General features: G+C 37.4%; 1 protein-coding gene across 1 annotated transcript in view; it reads left to right on the plus strand.

The window, feature by feature from the left end:
* The window catches only part of LOC145992324 (uncharacterized), a 603,163-nt gene that overhangs the window by 105,949 nt on the left and 479,685 nt on the right, over nt 1-17,529 (plus strand). The window contains exons 3-4 of the mRNA XM_083128705.1: nt 3,223-3,351; nt 15,051-15,187. Coding sequence (XP_082984831.1) covers nt 3,223-3,351; nt 15,051-15,187 — 266 coding nt within the window. The remainder of the gene's footprint in view (nt 1-3,222; nt 3,352-15,050; nt 15,188-17,529) is intronic.

Genomic DNA, 17,529 nt, shown 5'->3' on the forward strand with positions numbered 1-17,529 from the left:
AAACCTTGGTGATTTTTTCGAGTAAGGTGTTGGCAACACTGCGAGAAAATGAGGCTCATGCCTTACAAGAAAAATCCATTAAGGCGAGCCTCACCGAGCCTCATTTTCTGTTGGTGATCCGGCCCACTACCACTACTTACAAGAATTTTAAAAATGCTTTAAAGAATATAGAATTGTTACATTTCAACTATAGATCTATAAAAGATTTCTTAAATAATTATAATTATCCTTATATATGAAGTTGAAATTGTTTTAACAACATTATCAATATCTATCTCACGGTATTCGAATTATAACTGTTTATGAGATACAGAACATAATTGTTATTTTTGTAGTTCTTATCAAGACATGATAATTCGCTATTTCCTCTCAAATTGTATGATTTCACCTTAAGCAATATCATACGAAGGAGTTTTGGTACCATATATTTTTCCCTCCAAGATTCCTTCCATATAAGATATATTTCGCTTTTCAGCTCTGACATCAAGTCTGTCTATTTCTAGGTGATTCAGCAGGTTTTCATACTCATAATAGTATTTGAATAGCTTGAATTTGTAATATATAAATGTAATAAATCTGTTTGTATATTTTCTATTGATTGTTTTATCGTAGCACTACATGCGTAATACCAATTCGGAATATTGTATTCCACTATAGATCTGACAAAAGTTGTAAACATTAAAATTAGAAATTGTAAGTTATTTGAACAATTCGATTTTTTTATAATAAAGATACATTGCTCTCTTGCTTTATTTATGATGTAATTAATATAGTCTTCAAATTTTAAGCGTCTGTCCAAAATAATGCCCAAATCTTTCATGGATTTCACATGTTTGATGATATTATTACTGATAAAATAATTAAAAATTTTGAAGTTTTCTTTCCAGAGAACGTTAGCACAAATGATTTTAATGAATTTATAGTCAATTGGTTTGCATTAACCCAATCATAAACTGAGTTAATATCATCCTGAAGTTTCTCATGAGCAATATTATTATCAATTTGCAAATATAATTTAATGTCGTCGGCGTATGCAAGATATTTTGCATGTTTAATAACATATTCGATATCATTCAAAAATATATTGAATAGTAAGGTCCCTAAGGGCGACCCTTGAGGAACACCTCTTGTGTTCAGATCTGACATCTTGTGATAATGCGCTATGGGGGCACATCAAACAGAAATTCGCCCATAATCGTTATCAGACAACTGAGGAACTTCAAGAAGCTGTTCGCAGTGCGTTTGCTTCCCTCACGCCAGCCATGTTACGGAGGATTTCACATCGCACCTGGACGCGAATAATATTTTGCCATGAAAATTGCGGTGTGCACACAGATCCTCCGGAGTAAATGGTGGTCATTTGTCTGATTGAATGGTATACCACCCTCTCATCATACGCATGCTGTTAAAATAACATTTTGCAGGTTTGTCTACAATTCAAAGGGGGCGGGTAATGCGACTTTTGGTACGCCCTGTACGTAAATGAAAATTGCCTGTTTCTGAAAAATGACATTTTGAACAACCCTCATATACGTAATAATCATATTTCAGCAAAATCCTTTCACGGGTGTCGATTTTGGAGCAAAGAACAGTTTTGTGCCAAATATCATCAAAATCGGTGACGATGAGGGTCAACTCCTGCCTGATTTGACATGGAATGAGTGAGCACTCGCTCTTCATTGTAACCCTAATGGAAATGAGCAACAGGTACTAACTACACACTTGGAAATGGCAAAACACAAGCTTCTGGATTTATACCTTCAAGTCTAGATCAACATGGTTGGAAGCACAATACCTGTCTGTCTCTGATGATACAATTCCCCGCTGATAGCTGTTCATATCGAAAGGTGTTCGATCGCTCAATCTCCTCAGTTCCTTCTTGTTCGGCGATTCCAGGCAAAAGACCCCTCACCACACGTTGCTCTCTGTTTTGTTCTCGTTCCTCCTTCCCTGGTAGTTGCCCTGAAATACCAGCTGATCATCACCTTAACTCCAATATACCAGGAAGGATTTGAAAATTACTGATGTGACATTCTTTGAATGCCAGAGAGCAACGGCTGGCGACAGGGGTTATGAATTCAGGCTAACTATAAATCTTAATTTAGAGGAGATTGATACGATATGTACTACATGGGAAGGCGAACAGGCACCAAAAGCTTAAAGTAAAAACCAAGTTAACTTGAGCACACTGACCCAATCAAGGCAGCGACAATATCAAAATTCCTCTGGCTAGACAGAATCCATCTTGCAACTACCGATTCGCTCTTCCTCATCGAAAGAGGGAAGTAGTGGCAGGTAGCTTGCAAGCTCATCATAAAGGCGGCACGTGGCGAGTGGGATAAGTACCCCGGATGTTTGGGAAACATCAAGAGTGTTCAAACGTTATCTTGGTCGACCCGCGTCACCGTTCAGGTGTAGACAGCCTGCGCCTGCTACCCAGGGTAACTGTCTCGTTCGTGTCGGGGTCGCCACCAGAGGGGTTTCTGTCCTATTAGGTGGGTGTGCTTTGCTCGTCCGCCTTCCCTACCTCTTCACCGAGTCAATGAGGGCTATTCAAAACCTTTAAAATCCAGTTAAACATTGTTTTACTCCTACATTCTTAAGTGACATCTTTCGCACCTCATAGAAAACTTGTCACATTACAATACATATAAAAGCGTCATCTCAGCAGTTAATGTGCCGATCACAAAATACGAAAATGTGGTCTTGTAGACAGCGAGGGGCGAATAGAATCCAGAGACTCAGAGGTTACGCATTGCATTTCTTATTAAAGAAGTTTTGCACATTTTTGCGCTAATGGCTAGCGTGCTGCATCTACAAAAAAATACTTTCTCCGTAAGGCTTTAGTGGGGAAGTATTTGTTTCCGCACAGTTTATACATAGCCTTGCTTCCACTTAAAAATATGGCTGACAGTAAATATGGCTGACAGTAAGTAGAGATAACACCGTATGTTTTCTGATATTCTCTGTCGCTGATAAATTCTATTGATTGCTTCAATGACGTAGCAAATGGTAGATTAATTTTCGAAACCATATGCAGGAGACTCAAGAATGGCTACGAATTAAATTGAACTATAATATAGTTTTACGCACTGATATCTAATTTTCTCTCATAAACAAATTTATTTAAAAGTATAAACACTTTCTTCTTTATAGTTTTGTAAAAATAGTAACCTGCTAATATTATATAATGTTATTACCTACTAAAATCTTTCTTTTCAGCCACTGTGCAACAGATTACATAGCAGTGTACAAGGGGTCAACCAACTCCAGTCCATTGATGACCACGGTGTGTGGAAACAAGAAGACAGAAGTGGAATACTCAGGTCCCAGCATGTTGATTGAATTTAGGTAAGGAAAACGTTGTTTCTTATTATATATTGTATGTGCATATTGCATAAATGAGCACTCTTATGAATATAAAGGGTGGTTTTATAGAGTTGTTATTTTGTGAATGCATGACAAAGTTGCCAAAACCAATTTTAAGTCAAGTTTATAATTCGTTGGAATGGACCTACAACTTAAAGTTGGATCCAATCCACTGTTCAATGTGCCCCAGCCGTAATTAAACCCGGAACCCTTTGATTACAAGGCGACAGCGTTACCCCGAGGAGTCCTGTATAAATGTATGAAATGAGTGATATGTGATACAAAGCAATTAATTCCTTGAACAGTTTTATTGCATATTTTTGCATTTACTTTTACAAATTTAAATTCGAAAGACATAGTCCATAAGAGTTACTAACTTACACTTTGAAGGTCTGCAAGTGCCTCCGCGCTGTGCAAGGTTAAGCTTCCCGCCTGTACACTGAACGGATAGGATCGTCGAAGCCTCCTGCCTCGTTCCCTCTACCTCTCTTACAATGTTACAGTTACTCGCTCTGCACTCCACACGTTAACTCACGAGCGCTCTCCCACAATTACAGGAGATTCACCAGGCCTGACAGTCTGAAATAAGAATCACACATACAGTAATCCCTCAGTAATCCGGCAGATATCAGACCAGAGGATTGCCGGATTAACGAAAACGCCGGATTAGTGGAGGTTCATTTAAAAAGACGCATTATAATAGCAAAACCTATGTTTATTGCACAAAATATGTACTTATGTACACATATTAAAATGGAAATTAGTGTTGTAAGAAAAATTTACGAAACAAGATACATATTGCATTTTCCTGTAGTTAACATAACCTTAACTAGGCCTGCGTTAGGTTTACGTTATAACAAAATCGTAGTACTGTAGTACAGTGTATTTGTATTATTCCTTTGAGGGAACAGGTCTAAAAGAAAGTGTCAATTTTCTTTTGTGGCTTTGCTTGAAATGACACTTTTAATACTTTTCTTGAAGTCGTATTAATTTGTTTTCCCCCCACTAGCTCAACGCAGGACTACTGGAGAGGTCGGATTGTCGAAGTGACGGATTATAAAGGGACCACTGTATTACATAAACATATGGAAAATACTACGATACCACATTTTTTTTACAATGCTCGATACTTATCATTGCTATTTTGTTTGCAAAATTATTTTGGAAAATTATATTTTGTGTTCTTCTCAAGCTGGTGTATGCCTTAAATAAAATAAAATGATATTAATTTTAATATAGTGCAAATGGCACGCAACAGATTTGTGAAGAGTTACATTTAAAGAAAATACACTTGAAACATTTTAACTTTCATGCGTTTAATAGTTGTTACTGACATATCAGAAATGAAGCGAATCATAAATGTCTCAACTCATTTTCATGGTCACTTAAAAACATGAGAAAATATAAAATGCAAAGTTGTTTATCAGGATAATGTGCGAGTTTTAAGTAATTCAGCGTGTAAGTGTTAAGAAACGAAAGTTCATTCCCGACTGTACTACATTACCTTCATAATAACTTTCCAGATAAAGAACTTTCTAATATATTATATCCCTAATTACAAAGTGGTCACTTAAGTTTTTAGCAACGTGAATATTCAGCAAAAATCTTTGAGTACTGTCATGGGCGTATGTACAGTTCACGAAAGAGGGAGGGGGATTTAATTTTTGGTACAATTAGGGTTCCTACATTTCATAAGTGAAAATCCGGGACACTACTGACCGGAATCCTGTTAGAGAGCGGGGATGGCGACGGGGGTGCTGAACCCGATAAAGTTGTATGTATGTACGTATGTATAGCATAATAGTTATTATCGTTATTTACATTTATACAGTCCCAGAATCATATTATTTAAACTTATTAAAAAGTGAACCAGCACCTTCTCAAGCATCTTTGTCAAAAAATTAGTCTGATTGATTGATTTGCTTTATTTTACTTCTCTTTTTGTGCCACCTTTGGCTAATTTGCGAAGATGGGGATGAGTGATGATATGATGAAATTCATGAATGGACACTCTCAAACATCCATGCCCATTAGTGAACTGAAACGCGGGTTCATTCTCCCCCCCTTCTCATGAACATATTGCCACTACAATGTTGAGTGTGCTGTATGTACGAGAGAGAGGAGGATTCTGATAGGTAAGCAATGCGTTTAATGGTTTGACAATATGCTGTTTTGTATCTCAGTGTTTTGGAATTTATTTGCAGTAACAATTCATCTATTTGTTCTTAGATATGCTAATTGTGAACATGTATGGAAAGAAATGATATTGCCTTAAAATTTCCATTGGAGAATTGGCCCTTTGACTTCTGAAGCACCGCTTGGTTTTACCGTGAGTTGAGTTGACTATCTCTGTGCCTGGATTCAAATGCAATTTCAGTTTCTATATTCTTTAACTAGAGAACTATAATTCACTACTCATGTGTGGATACTAGAGATTTAAAAAACCTGATTTTTGGATATAAAAAACAAACACAATTGTAAAACATTCCGCTTCAAACTATTTCCATTAAATTCGGTAAGGAAGAAAAATCATTTTCGGTCACTCGGACTTGCTTTGGTTAATTCCAAAAAGGAAAATGTATTCATTTTTCAGAGCACAAGCTTTTCCCTCCCCCTCAAAAAACTACACAACACTTTTCTTCAAGTGCTTCTGGGCACAGTCTATCGACCTTCACATTTATTTATTTTTTTGAACGTCGAAGCAAAATAAAATGCTATTTCAGAACGTGTAGCCTGAGGAAACAGAAAGTTTTCGAAACAGAAATTAATGGCAAACTAAACATGGATGGAAAAAAGTACTTGAAACTGCTCTCAAACTGCTCTCGTTATGAGAGGATGAATGCCTACAGCTTTGGAAGTAGTGTTTACAAACTCCAAACCGCGCACACGGAATAATATTGTGAAGGGTATCAGGGTAAAATTTGATATACGAGGTATGGTTCTTAAATTTCGACTCTTTAGCGATATCTTTTGTTTGTGGTTACATAAAGGATCGTGTTTTAATATTGAAAGCTCTCAAAAGTGCTCCCCTTCTTTATGCACACCACTCTATCGTTCTTACTGGTCAAACCAGAGCTGTGATTTATTCCGAGATATTTCGTCCCTCTGTCGTCTACCTTATGAGGTGATTCAATATGGGACACTTGATCACATATTTCATCTCATTGACCCCCTCTGGAAGACAAACTCCACGTAGTTTCTCGTCAGGCGAGCCGGTTCAAGGTGTTTATAGGTGATCGTGAGTGTCACTCAACATACTCGACATGCTCATGTCTACATTTTCATGAGTGTAAGTGGTATTGTAACAACTATACCTGGTGGCACAGTTGGATCTTCAAATCGTGCGCTTTTATATTTCTAGCATTTTTTTCGTCTTGTTGCCGTAATAGATCATGGATATTGAGTTTTTATACGTGTCTGGGCTAATTGTGTGGGGAAAAAGTGGTCATTGTAGTAGAGGTTAGCGTATTAGGCTACGAAATCTGATATCCTTAACTTGTGGTGAGGTCTGAATGTTTATCGTTACTCTAAAATCATGATTTTAGCGTGAAGTTTTCGTGGGAATGATGATCATGTGCTACTCACAGAAACCACGCCACCTTTCAGTTTCAAGATAAGACTTGTTTCATACCTTCTGATAGTAGTTGTGCAAGCTCTTGTTTGTACCTCATAGTAACTTGAGTTATTCTTCGTTATATTATTCTTCGCAGGCGCCACAAGCATTTACAGACAGCATTTAGTTATCAGCATAGTTATTAGGTACAATTTATATGATGACACTTACGTAACTATTCAAAAAAGTTCTGAACTGATGTTATTGTACTGTATAAAACGATGTAGTGTTTGTGGAGTGTTGAAAGAGCCTAATATCTTGATCGTCTTGCCTAAGAAATGAGACCAGTTACAGAACAGCCCGTGCAAGGTGACTAGTAGTATAAAAATGTGTCGCATATCCAGGTAATCGGACATGCGGCTCATGTGCAGCAAGATCAACAAACGTCATTTGATTAGTAATTGGAAGCCAATGAGAAGCTCACGTGAGGAGAGAATATTAACAGTTTCCTGACAACGAATGAACTTACACTCGCGACCAGATGGTATAATTAACAACAGTCACACCTGACGCTTTACTGTGATAATCGACATACCTTCTGGATGTACCAATGAAGTAATTCTCAGGATCGGAAATCTCCTTTCTCATTTCAACAGAAACACACGCACGCACTGTGTGTTTGTGTCGGTACAAGCTGATATAGGCATTCTTAGTATGTTGGCTATATGCACATAACGGAGCCTGCCATCCTAGGGACTCGGGTTCGTTTAACGGGTGAGTGATCTCAGATGGGAATTTTTCATGCATTGAAACGGTTATCGGGTTCGCACACTCTCTAATAGATGGGTACGTGCGATGCAAAGGCCATCGAAACGTGGTGCTGATAACCTCGCCTGCACAAGCGTCGAAGAGTGTTAATGCATCGGGCCTATCTCTCCTCAATCTCTCTGCCTTCACGGGATGTTGCAATGTGCAGGGGTAGTAACTTCACCGTTTCTACATATTCATGTGAGTGAGGTTTGGGTGAAGCTTGGTCGAGAATTGAAAATTTATTGTAAGCTCATTCCCACTATGTGGAATGCGCCAGTCGGCCTCAGTCTGAATTGACGACGGCTGTCAGAGATTGAGCAACGACACAACATGTCCAGCCGACAAACACTTTAAGGTAAGATCATCGTAGTCCCAGGAAGGAGGCTCCAAATTCGCTCTTGATTTTTAGGTTGCTCGTATCTTATAGGCTTTACTTTTCAGCCTACAAATTCTGGCTTAAGAAATTGGCAATAGTTTATTAGAATTGTAGAGCAGAGAGACTATCTCAACGAGCTGCCCCCAGCAGCTCCTTAAAATTGTACCAGTTACGTGCAAATCGAAAAAGTAAACCATTACATGTAATTATTCTTGCATGTAACACCAAAATCATTAGTGTAACACCTCATTGCGTAGACCAACATAGCATACACCAACACCCTATATGTACATATCATCAATGCAGCAAACCAATACGGACACCAATCAACAGCAGGAACACAAGACAACAAAAATAATGAAAAGAAAAAGAAAACAGGTTCACAGATAATACCAGCTCTCGATTACAGGACAGTGCTAATATTAAAGCATTGGTGAGATTTCCATCAGAATTGCAGCGCATTTCAAACTACATTATCTACCGTATTAAACATGATACCTCTTGCCACACACGTGGCAATTCGAGGAAATACTACATTCACAGCGTTCTCGACAATAAAATATACGCACTGGGATATCAGAATGATTATTACGAAACCCTTTAATTCCTGAACAATATGGACGGGTTAAAGTTACAGTGGTGTAAGTCACGTTTTCTGTTAACAGATTGACTTATATAGATCTGGTTTCTGTGTCTAAGTCTTTATTTTAGAAGTTACTTAGACCACTGTAACTTTAACCAGTCCATATCTCACCACAGAAAACAGAGAAGGGACAGTGAAGGCTTTCGCAACAGCAACATACACCAAAAGAGAGCTATCTGAATACACCCATGAACCAGAATAGCAATTTCTGTATTGAGATCGATTGACATAATCCAGCAAATCGGTGGAGTAGCGAGCGACCTGGAAAAAATACTATCCAGAATAGTTTGCAAATCCACGACGTTACATTACGTTGCACCAATATGAAATTAGGGATTTCGTATTATCCTCATTATTTCTGTCATTCTCTTTCTCTCTTTTCCTTCCTCCCCTTCTCTCTCTCCCATCTCTCTCCCTCCATCTTATTTGTATGACTTTCCCATCATTCTGTTTTCTCGTTTCTTATTCTTTTGTCCTTTTTTGGGTTTCTCACTCCCGGCTTTCTCCATCCACAAGAAAGAGAGAGAGGCAGTATTTTCGAACAACGCAAACTTTCAGAGCGTGTAGAAGACAACACGCCGAAAACCTTTTTTTCGTTACGTTTCGCTCGTTGAGACTTGGTTTCGACGCTGCGAGTTCTAAAACTTTTATTCCGTATGTATACCAACACCGTTCACGAAGTCAAGATTCCAATTGTAAATTTTCCCTATCGAACGAATGCCCATGTTTTGATAAGATACGGAAATGTATCAAATGCATATGTAGCATTGTAACTTGTAACATGAATTGGAGATCCTTCACTTCGTCAGGTTTGTCCTGATTGTACTCTTTAATGACTTCTGAATGCAATGGATTGCTGGATGAGGAAAACGTGGCTGGTTAATTAGTCGCACACGATCCCCTTACATTCCCTAGGTAGAGTTGAGCTTAGAAACCTTAATTTTCATGAACTTTGCACTTACCAGGTATCTAGTTTTCTTGATTTTATATATGGTATATGAACCCAATATGGCCCACCTAAGGTTTGCGATTGTTTCTAATGGTGTACGAAGTCAGGAAGGTAAAAACTAGTGGCAAGGTTAAAAAAGGAAACATTCCTGGACGTTTACTGGAATTTGGGAGTCCGTTCCAAATAATAACGTGGGTTCAGGGAAGATTTAATTAAAAAGTAAAGTTTAGGCCATATTTTGTGCATATGTACCCAATATGGCCTAGCCATTTATTTTGTTTTTTTAGCATCAAAAAATGCAACATAAATTATTAAGAAAGTATCACAATGTTATTTTCATAGGTAGAGAAGTTACTTGATATGTTTACGTTTAATTTACATAATGACTTAATGAGATTACATAAGGAAATAACATCGTTTACAAACCAGTAAACAAGGATGTCACGTGTTTCGCCAGAGAATATTGATTACACATCACAGTCTGGGCAAATGAAAGTCCTTCATCATCCTTAGTGACTCCCACACACCCTACGTGAACTTGAAAGTAGCAATTGTCACATTTGCGCATGTTCTCCACGATATATTCCTATATAGGCCATATTCGGTCCACCTTACATAGCGTTATTTTTCCCTTCGTTATAAACAGGACTTTATATTAAAGTCTAAACGAAGTACATATTTGTAAATTACAAATTATGTGCTATCATAATATGTAGTTAAACACCTATAACTTACAAGATTAACATATGCAATATTTGATCACGTAGAACACAATCATGAGGTCCAGCTATTTTGCTTCTTTGTCCTCAAGTTACTGCATTATAAGCATAATCAACAGGTTCAATTACGTCATTCGGACAGTCTAAATAACATATTAGCGTCACCTCTTGAACCTTGTAATTAATTGGAAACAACAAATAGGCCATATTGGGTTCAGGTACCTTATTTGCAAAATTAAAAACTACAAACTAAATTCATGTCATATTGAATATAATTTGATACTTACAAATATACTAATTTGTTATTATTGTTCAGGTATGGTTTTGGTTTCAACCTAACATTTTAGCACACATTAGACTCCTTTAATTGCCCCACCACACACATACGCAGATACGGAGAGATAACGGAATAATGCTGATATAGACGGAATGATGGGTTACTTTCAGAAAGAAGAAAAAGTAAAATACTTGAAGGAGAAATAATTTTGTTCACATGTTCAACAACGCCGCTTCGATGTGTTCTTCAAATTACGAATGAAATCCTTCTACAGCTCTTCTCGGTTAGTGAAATTATTGAGACAAATTACTAAGCCCTGCCGGCAAGAGAGGAAGGGGCCCTTGGAATTATGGACAACATTTTTCCAGCCCTGAGAAATTAAATATCGGCGTTCCCATAAATATTTGGTAGAATATGACGTCATGATTGATTGATTTTATAGTACCTATGGGCATTTCGGCAAGAAGACTATTTTTGCCCGTACCTTAACAAAAGAGCATAAGTCCCTTAATTAAAACAAAATTGAGAACAGACCCGTAAGAAGAAAATAAAATAAGTCTGTTAAAAGCTTCTTAACTCAATTTTTAAAAATATTCATTCATTCACCAACTAAAACTGTACTGTCTCTGAAGACAAAGATATATTTTAAAAGCGAGGCTGTGAAGGGGCACTCAGCACACACGAGGACAAACACAGGAGAAAACATGTCCACAGAGGATTATATTGGCCGTGGATCCAGGCAACAGAGCCTGATTGGCCTGCAAGAATCATTTACCGGGGCGTAGTATGTGGAAGTGAGACTTTTGAGTGCCTTACCAGGTAACTTGGGTGCCAGAAGGTGCCAACACCCCAGAATAAGAAGTCGTTCGACATTCTGATCCTCTTTGTAACAGAGAAAAAAAGGAAATTCGTGAGTATACGCGGTGCTACACATATAGTGTGTAAGGATATAACATCCACTAACAAGCAGGCGGGGACTATGGCGCATCCATCGACATTCTTTTGGGGAATGTTTTTCCTTTGGAATAACATAAAGTTCAACATTTATATGTTTTTCTAAAATATATCTAAATATTTTACACCTTAAATGCGCCATATTTAATCCATTACATGAAGAATAGAACGTACTTAAGGGCAGAAGTGCTCACAGGTGGGTTTGTGGACGCTTAGGGGGTGATTTTTATGATTTAAACTAGACGTGAACAATATATCACATTGTTGCTATAAAAATAGGAATTTGTGAACTTCCAAGGGAAATGTAAAGGGTAATATGTATTATCGGAAGGGGGTGGAAGGAAATATCCAACCCTTACATATTAACACGTGGATTCTGGGGGGGGGGTTAAAAATTAAACGTTGGGGGTGGGAGGTGGGATAATATCCAACTCTTGAATATCAATGTTAAGACTTAGATTATAGAGGGTATTTTATTTAGGGGATATTGAGCTATAAATTGAGGGGTATCCAATTCTTGTATACTATTACTATTGTCTAGACCAGAGGTTCCCAAACTTTTTCGTTTCACTGCGCCCTGAGTGTTTCAAAGTTTTTTTTCCGCTGTACTTAAGCATAGATAAAGATATATATATATATATATATATATCTTTATCTGTTTTCGAAGTCAGAATGTAGGCATATCTAACACTTGCAACGCTCAGTTAGCAGTGACGTCGCGTGAAGTAAATCATTGGGTGTTCACACTCAGCCTAAATTAAGAGACATTTTAACCCCTCACCCCAGACTGAGATGGGCTACATAGAAAATCAATCGTTGATCACAATCACAGAGAAGAAAAAGCTAAATGTGAGTGACACTCATTAAGTGATCATACAAAAAAGTTAACAAATTGTAGAGTACAAGGAAAAAATAATATAATAAAGTAAAACAGGAAATATGAATAATGAATATAATAATTCATGTTGTAGGAGCCTGGGACTTTGTATTGTGCTAGCCATTCCGCCAGAGCGCCCACCGAAAATCCATTTAAGAAACACAAGTCAATTTTCATTTATTTCGATTCAGTGGCGGCATTTGAGTTCAAGAACCGAGGGGGACAAGGTGCCAAAACTGGGGGGGGGGGGCAAATACAATATATTTCCCTCTGTATATAAGGTTTAGGATAGTGTGGGCAACTGCCCCCTCGCCCACCTAATTGCTGCTACTGTTTCGATTTATCGTTTCCGCTTAACACCCTCCTCACCCGTCAATACCCTCAAAAACAAGGAAAATTTATTAAGGTAAACAGTTGTTTGAATTATTGAAATGCCTTCTTCTTTCCATATTTAGTGTTGGAAATTATTTTACCTATTCCTAAGAATTAACTCCGCCACCATTTCCATTAACCATGATACCAACGAATTAGTATTATTATTTTTTCAATTTCAATAGCTATTTGTAATTTCACAGCAGCTTTCCCATATTTCATTGGTCTCTGGCAATGCTCAAACTTCATGATGCGAATTGCAATTTGCGATACTTAAAATTATTGTTTTAAAGTTTACCTGTAGGAGTTTATAACAATTACAATTTATTTTCAATAAAGATATAATGGATATTTATCTATACTCGCTTACATGTATTAATACCAAGATAAATATTATTTCCTTCTAGCAGTGTTTTCGTCTCCTTTCTCTTTGACTCGTCTACATTATCTAAAGGTTTAAGCAACACATTTAAAATCTCGATGTAAGTGCAAATCTTCTGATTTTAGTGATATAGTGTTTTAAAACAAAACCTTCGCCATGCAACTGCAAGGCTTCGGGTGCGTGACAACTTTTTGCAATGAAGTTGGTGAGGAAGTTTGAGGCCTTAATTTGGCGAAATGGATTGGAAAGGAAAGATATTAGGCAAATGCATCGAATATCTTAGGAATTACTATAACAATGCAAACAGTGCTTGCATTATATCTTAAATACTGCTTACTTTTCTCCAATACAAAAGCTAAAGGAAACGAAAAATAAAATACTTGCGAATAGCAAAAAAATCGTGCCTCCACCGTTATCCGCACATTTAACAGTTGCTGCCATCTGTTGACAGTTTCTTTCGGAAGGAGCACGTGCTCCGATTTCCAGTTTTTCCCCCTGGTTTCTCTCGGCTTCTTCGGTGGAGCGGGAAGAATACAGCAGAGGGAGTTCACTGCGCCAGATGTGCCCCGGGCTCTTGCTGCCTAACCTGCTGAGCTTTTATTGTCAACAATCGGAGGAAATTGGTAAATCTGAGGCATTGTGAAGACGTTAGAAACGAAAAAAGTTGCTTTGTAAAATAAGCATCTTGAAATGTAGTGTTTTATAAAGCAGAGAAGAAAACAAATTGAATTTTTTCCGTTTTCAGTTGGGGGTTCGTGTGCTCCGTGAACCCCCTTCAGGCGACGCCACTGTCAGTTAGTGTGATTACGTTGCTTGCCTTAAGTTACAAACTAAACACATATTTGAAATTCAGATACATTTTATGTGTAAAAAGTACTAAATAATCACATATTTGGAACTATCATGTCATTGGCCTTGGGGGGGGATGGGCACCCCTGCTAACAAGTGGTCTCATCAGAAAAGGTTCTCTGGGGTGGTGGACCTAGGGGTGGCAAAATAAATTGAAGGATAATTCGATCATCATTGGATATTCTATAATTCTATAATTTTCATTCTGTTTCACTCATTCTCTATTACTTTCCTCCTCCATTCTTTCTCTGTCTTTCTGTCATTCTGTTATTATCTTCCTTTCTTTCTTTATATATTTTACTCTTTCTATATTCCCCCTTTGTTTCTTTCTCTTTCCCTGTTTTTCTCATTATCTGTCCTCTATCTTTTTTATTTTATTTTTCTATACTTGTCTCTCTCTCTCTCCCTTCCTTCCACCCTCTCTCTCTCTCTCTCTCTCCCTTCCTTCCACCCTCTCTCTCTCTCTCTCTCTCTCCCTTTTCCACTTCCCCTCTATTGATTTATTTTATTCTTCTCTTCGTTTTCACGTTATTCTTTCAGACTTTTCTATCTTTTAATGTTCTTTCTCTTCAATTCTCTACTCCCGAGCTCACTATTTCTTTTGTCTCATTCTAACAAGACTCTGGTGCCTGTTTGCACAGCCAGGGGTGTTGAATTGTGGGTAATCTGCTTATATACAGATCGAGTTTATATCGAAGACAGTAATTTTATTTTTCATTGAGTGTTCTTGACCAGAAGGATTTAGCATGATCAAGACATCTTCTACTTCCATGATCCACCAATATTTAATGCAGGTAGCAATTTCCAACGTTTTGAATTTATTTTAAGCAACCCATGCGTAACTATTTAACCAACTAACAATATAACCGAACTTCAGAAAGTTGGAAAATGCTCACCATTGTTGCTATTTTGTCTTTCAGTTCTGGCCCACAAGTTCACCCTTACGACTACAATGGATTCGTGGCCTACTTGGAGTTCACGGACATCCCTGGGGAGCCCTTAAACACAGAAACATCCACAAAGCTGCTGCCAAAAACAACAGAAGCCGGCGTATTGAGTAAGTCAAGTAAGATCAAAATCTCTACATCTCGCTTTCAACATAGGATGATAGATAATCTTCCCAGTTTTGCTACAAATTGCCTGTAATAATACAGTGGTGTAATTGACGTATCGCCCGACCCTGTGGCCGAGTGGTTAGCACATCGCGCTGCAACGCCAAGGGTCCCGGGTTCGTATCCCGGTCGGGCTTGGTTGTTTGTGAATGTCCATTCATCAATTTCATCATTTCATCACTCATCCCCATCTTCGCAAATTAGCCAAGAGGCACAAAACGCGAAGTAAAATAAACTAAATCAATCAATCAATCAATCATAATTGACGTATCGTCCGTATTCATTCAAAAGTCGAAGAACATGGAGATGTCCACCTTTCTCGATTCTTTTATAACTTTACATAACTTCCAATTCCATTGTGATTTCCTGAATGTGTGATAGATTGTGTTTTGAGATGACGCTTATTAAATTACTATGTCTAACTTTTGTACTTTATATTGTAATTATAAATAGTTTCATTTATCTTCTTCCTGGCAGACATTGTGTAAAACCTGTCCTTTCCCACCATATATATCTATGCTCAATGCAGGTCAAAGGCGTGCCGGGAGATGATATTTAAGCGGTCAAAATACGCGAAATAATTTAAAAATGATAATGAAAGTAATAATAAAAGCTGAACAAATAGCTTCCTTTTGAAACTTTTACATATATCTAGGTGTTCATTCATACATATATGCATAAACACACACACACACATATATACACATGCACACATACGGGAGGGGGGCCTCCGTTAAACACAAAACAGCTATTACAGCACTTATATAAGATAATGACGAACAATTTTCCTTAGCAACGTTTTCTCGTTATGGACTCATCTCAACTGTACAGACAGTACAAAAACGGCATTCCCTAACCCGTATATATGCAGCCATGCATTACAGATTCAAAGTTGCCAGGCATTTATCAACAATCAAAGAAGTGGCTCGTTGTTAGAAAACTATCAATATTTTCTCCTCTCCTCTACTATAATGGAAAACTGGTCGTATGGAATACTACATTCCTAAATACTTTCAAAATATCAGGAAGGGTTGTTAGAACTAGACGTTAAAAAATTAAGGAATCAAGCGGTTTGTAAATAGAGAAGAGAGAGAGGTGTTCCTCTCAAAAGATTTCAAAACAGAGATGAGATCACAAAAAATTCTGTTGTTTATTTAAAGTGATTTCTACGAGTGGAATCTCATTATGTCAGCAACCAGTCTTTGAATAACATTGGAATCGAGATTTGACTTTGATTAAAATGTATGACAGTTATCTCCAAGAGATCCCCAGATCACGTGGCAAAAATTTCAGAACATAAGTCTTAAGTCAACTTTGTGCAAAGAGAGGCTAATTGGAACTGGACCTACAGTTTAAAGTGAGATACGAATCACTGTGTAATATTCCTTCACCCGTGTAGCTTCACAATACACGGTAAATAATTCAACAGTGTGAATTTGAATTTATATCACCACAAAAATCACTGTGCACTCTCTGCTGAAGCTTTAATGATTGAAACTTGAAACTAAATGTGACCTACATGGAAAACTGACAGATCGTTAGAATGCAATTGATGAAGGAGGATATGATAATTCTTTCTTTGTCAAGTACCAATGTTAGATGTGTTGAATATGATTTATAACAAGTTATTTACGTGTGAAAATCCCAGGAAACTGCACACGTATAGACGACGATTTGCTAACACAGTTTCACGGTATATAAGTACTAAAGGCTGTGATCGTTGCTACTGGTATGAAGCCATCATCACTTCGTCAAAGTTTGACAGAAATGCTTATGGATCAATCACTGTGTTTCGCTGCCACTACGATCTATATTTCCCCTTTCTCACCTAAGTGAGATAAAAGTAGAGAAATGAATGTGTTGAAGCACAGTATCAAAGTTCTATTCTTATAGTTGAATACTTGTTTTCAATCAAGAAATTGTAATATTTTTTCTACAAGTATTTTAAGTATCTTGTAATAAAATTTTTCATACTTTCATGGAACAGCAAGGAAAAATGAAGTGACAAACTACCACAATGATACAGCATTACAATAATAGAAATAACACGTCAATACGCTTGATACGTTCTAAGCACTAATTATTTAGACGCGTCGTATTATTTTACTATTAATATTAACTTAATAATACTCAGCGGTGAACGGTGAGAGTCGGTGAAGTACACAGACTCCTCTCAGGTACAGGGATAGTGTTTGGCAAATACAATATTCACAGCACAGAGAAATAAAACCACATTACTGCCGTATGTATAAACTGAAAGGTTTTATTCTTTATTTATTGCAATTAT

The sequence above is a fragment of the Lepisma saccharinum genome, chromosome 9 (assembly GCF_977018435.1).
Source record: "Lepisma saccharinum chromosome 9, izLepSacc3.1, whole genome shotgun sequence".
Taxonomy (NCBI): domain Eukaryota; kingdom Metazoa; phylum Arthropoda; class Insecta; order Zygentoma; family Lepismatidae; genus Lepisma; species Lepisma saccharinum.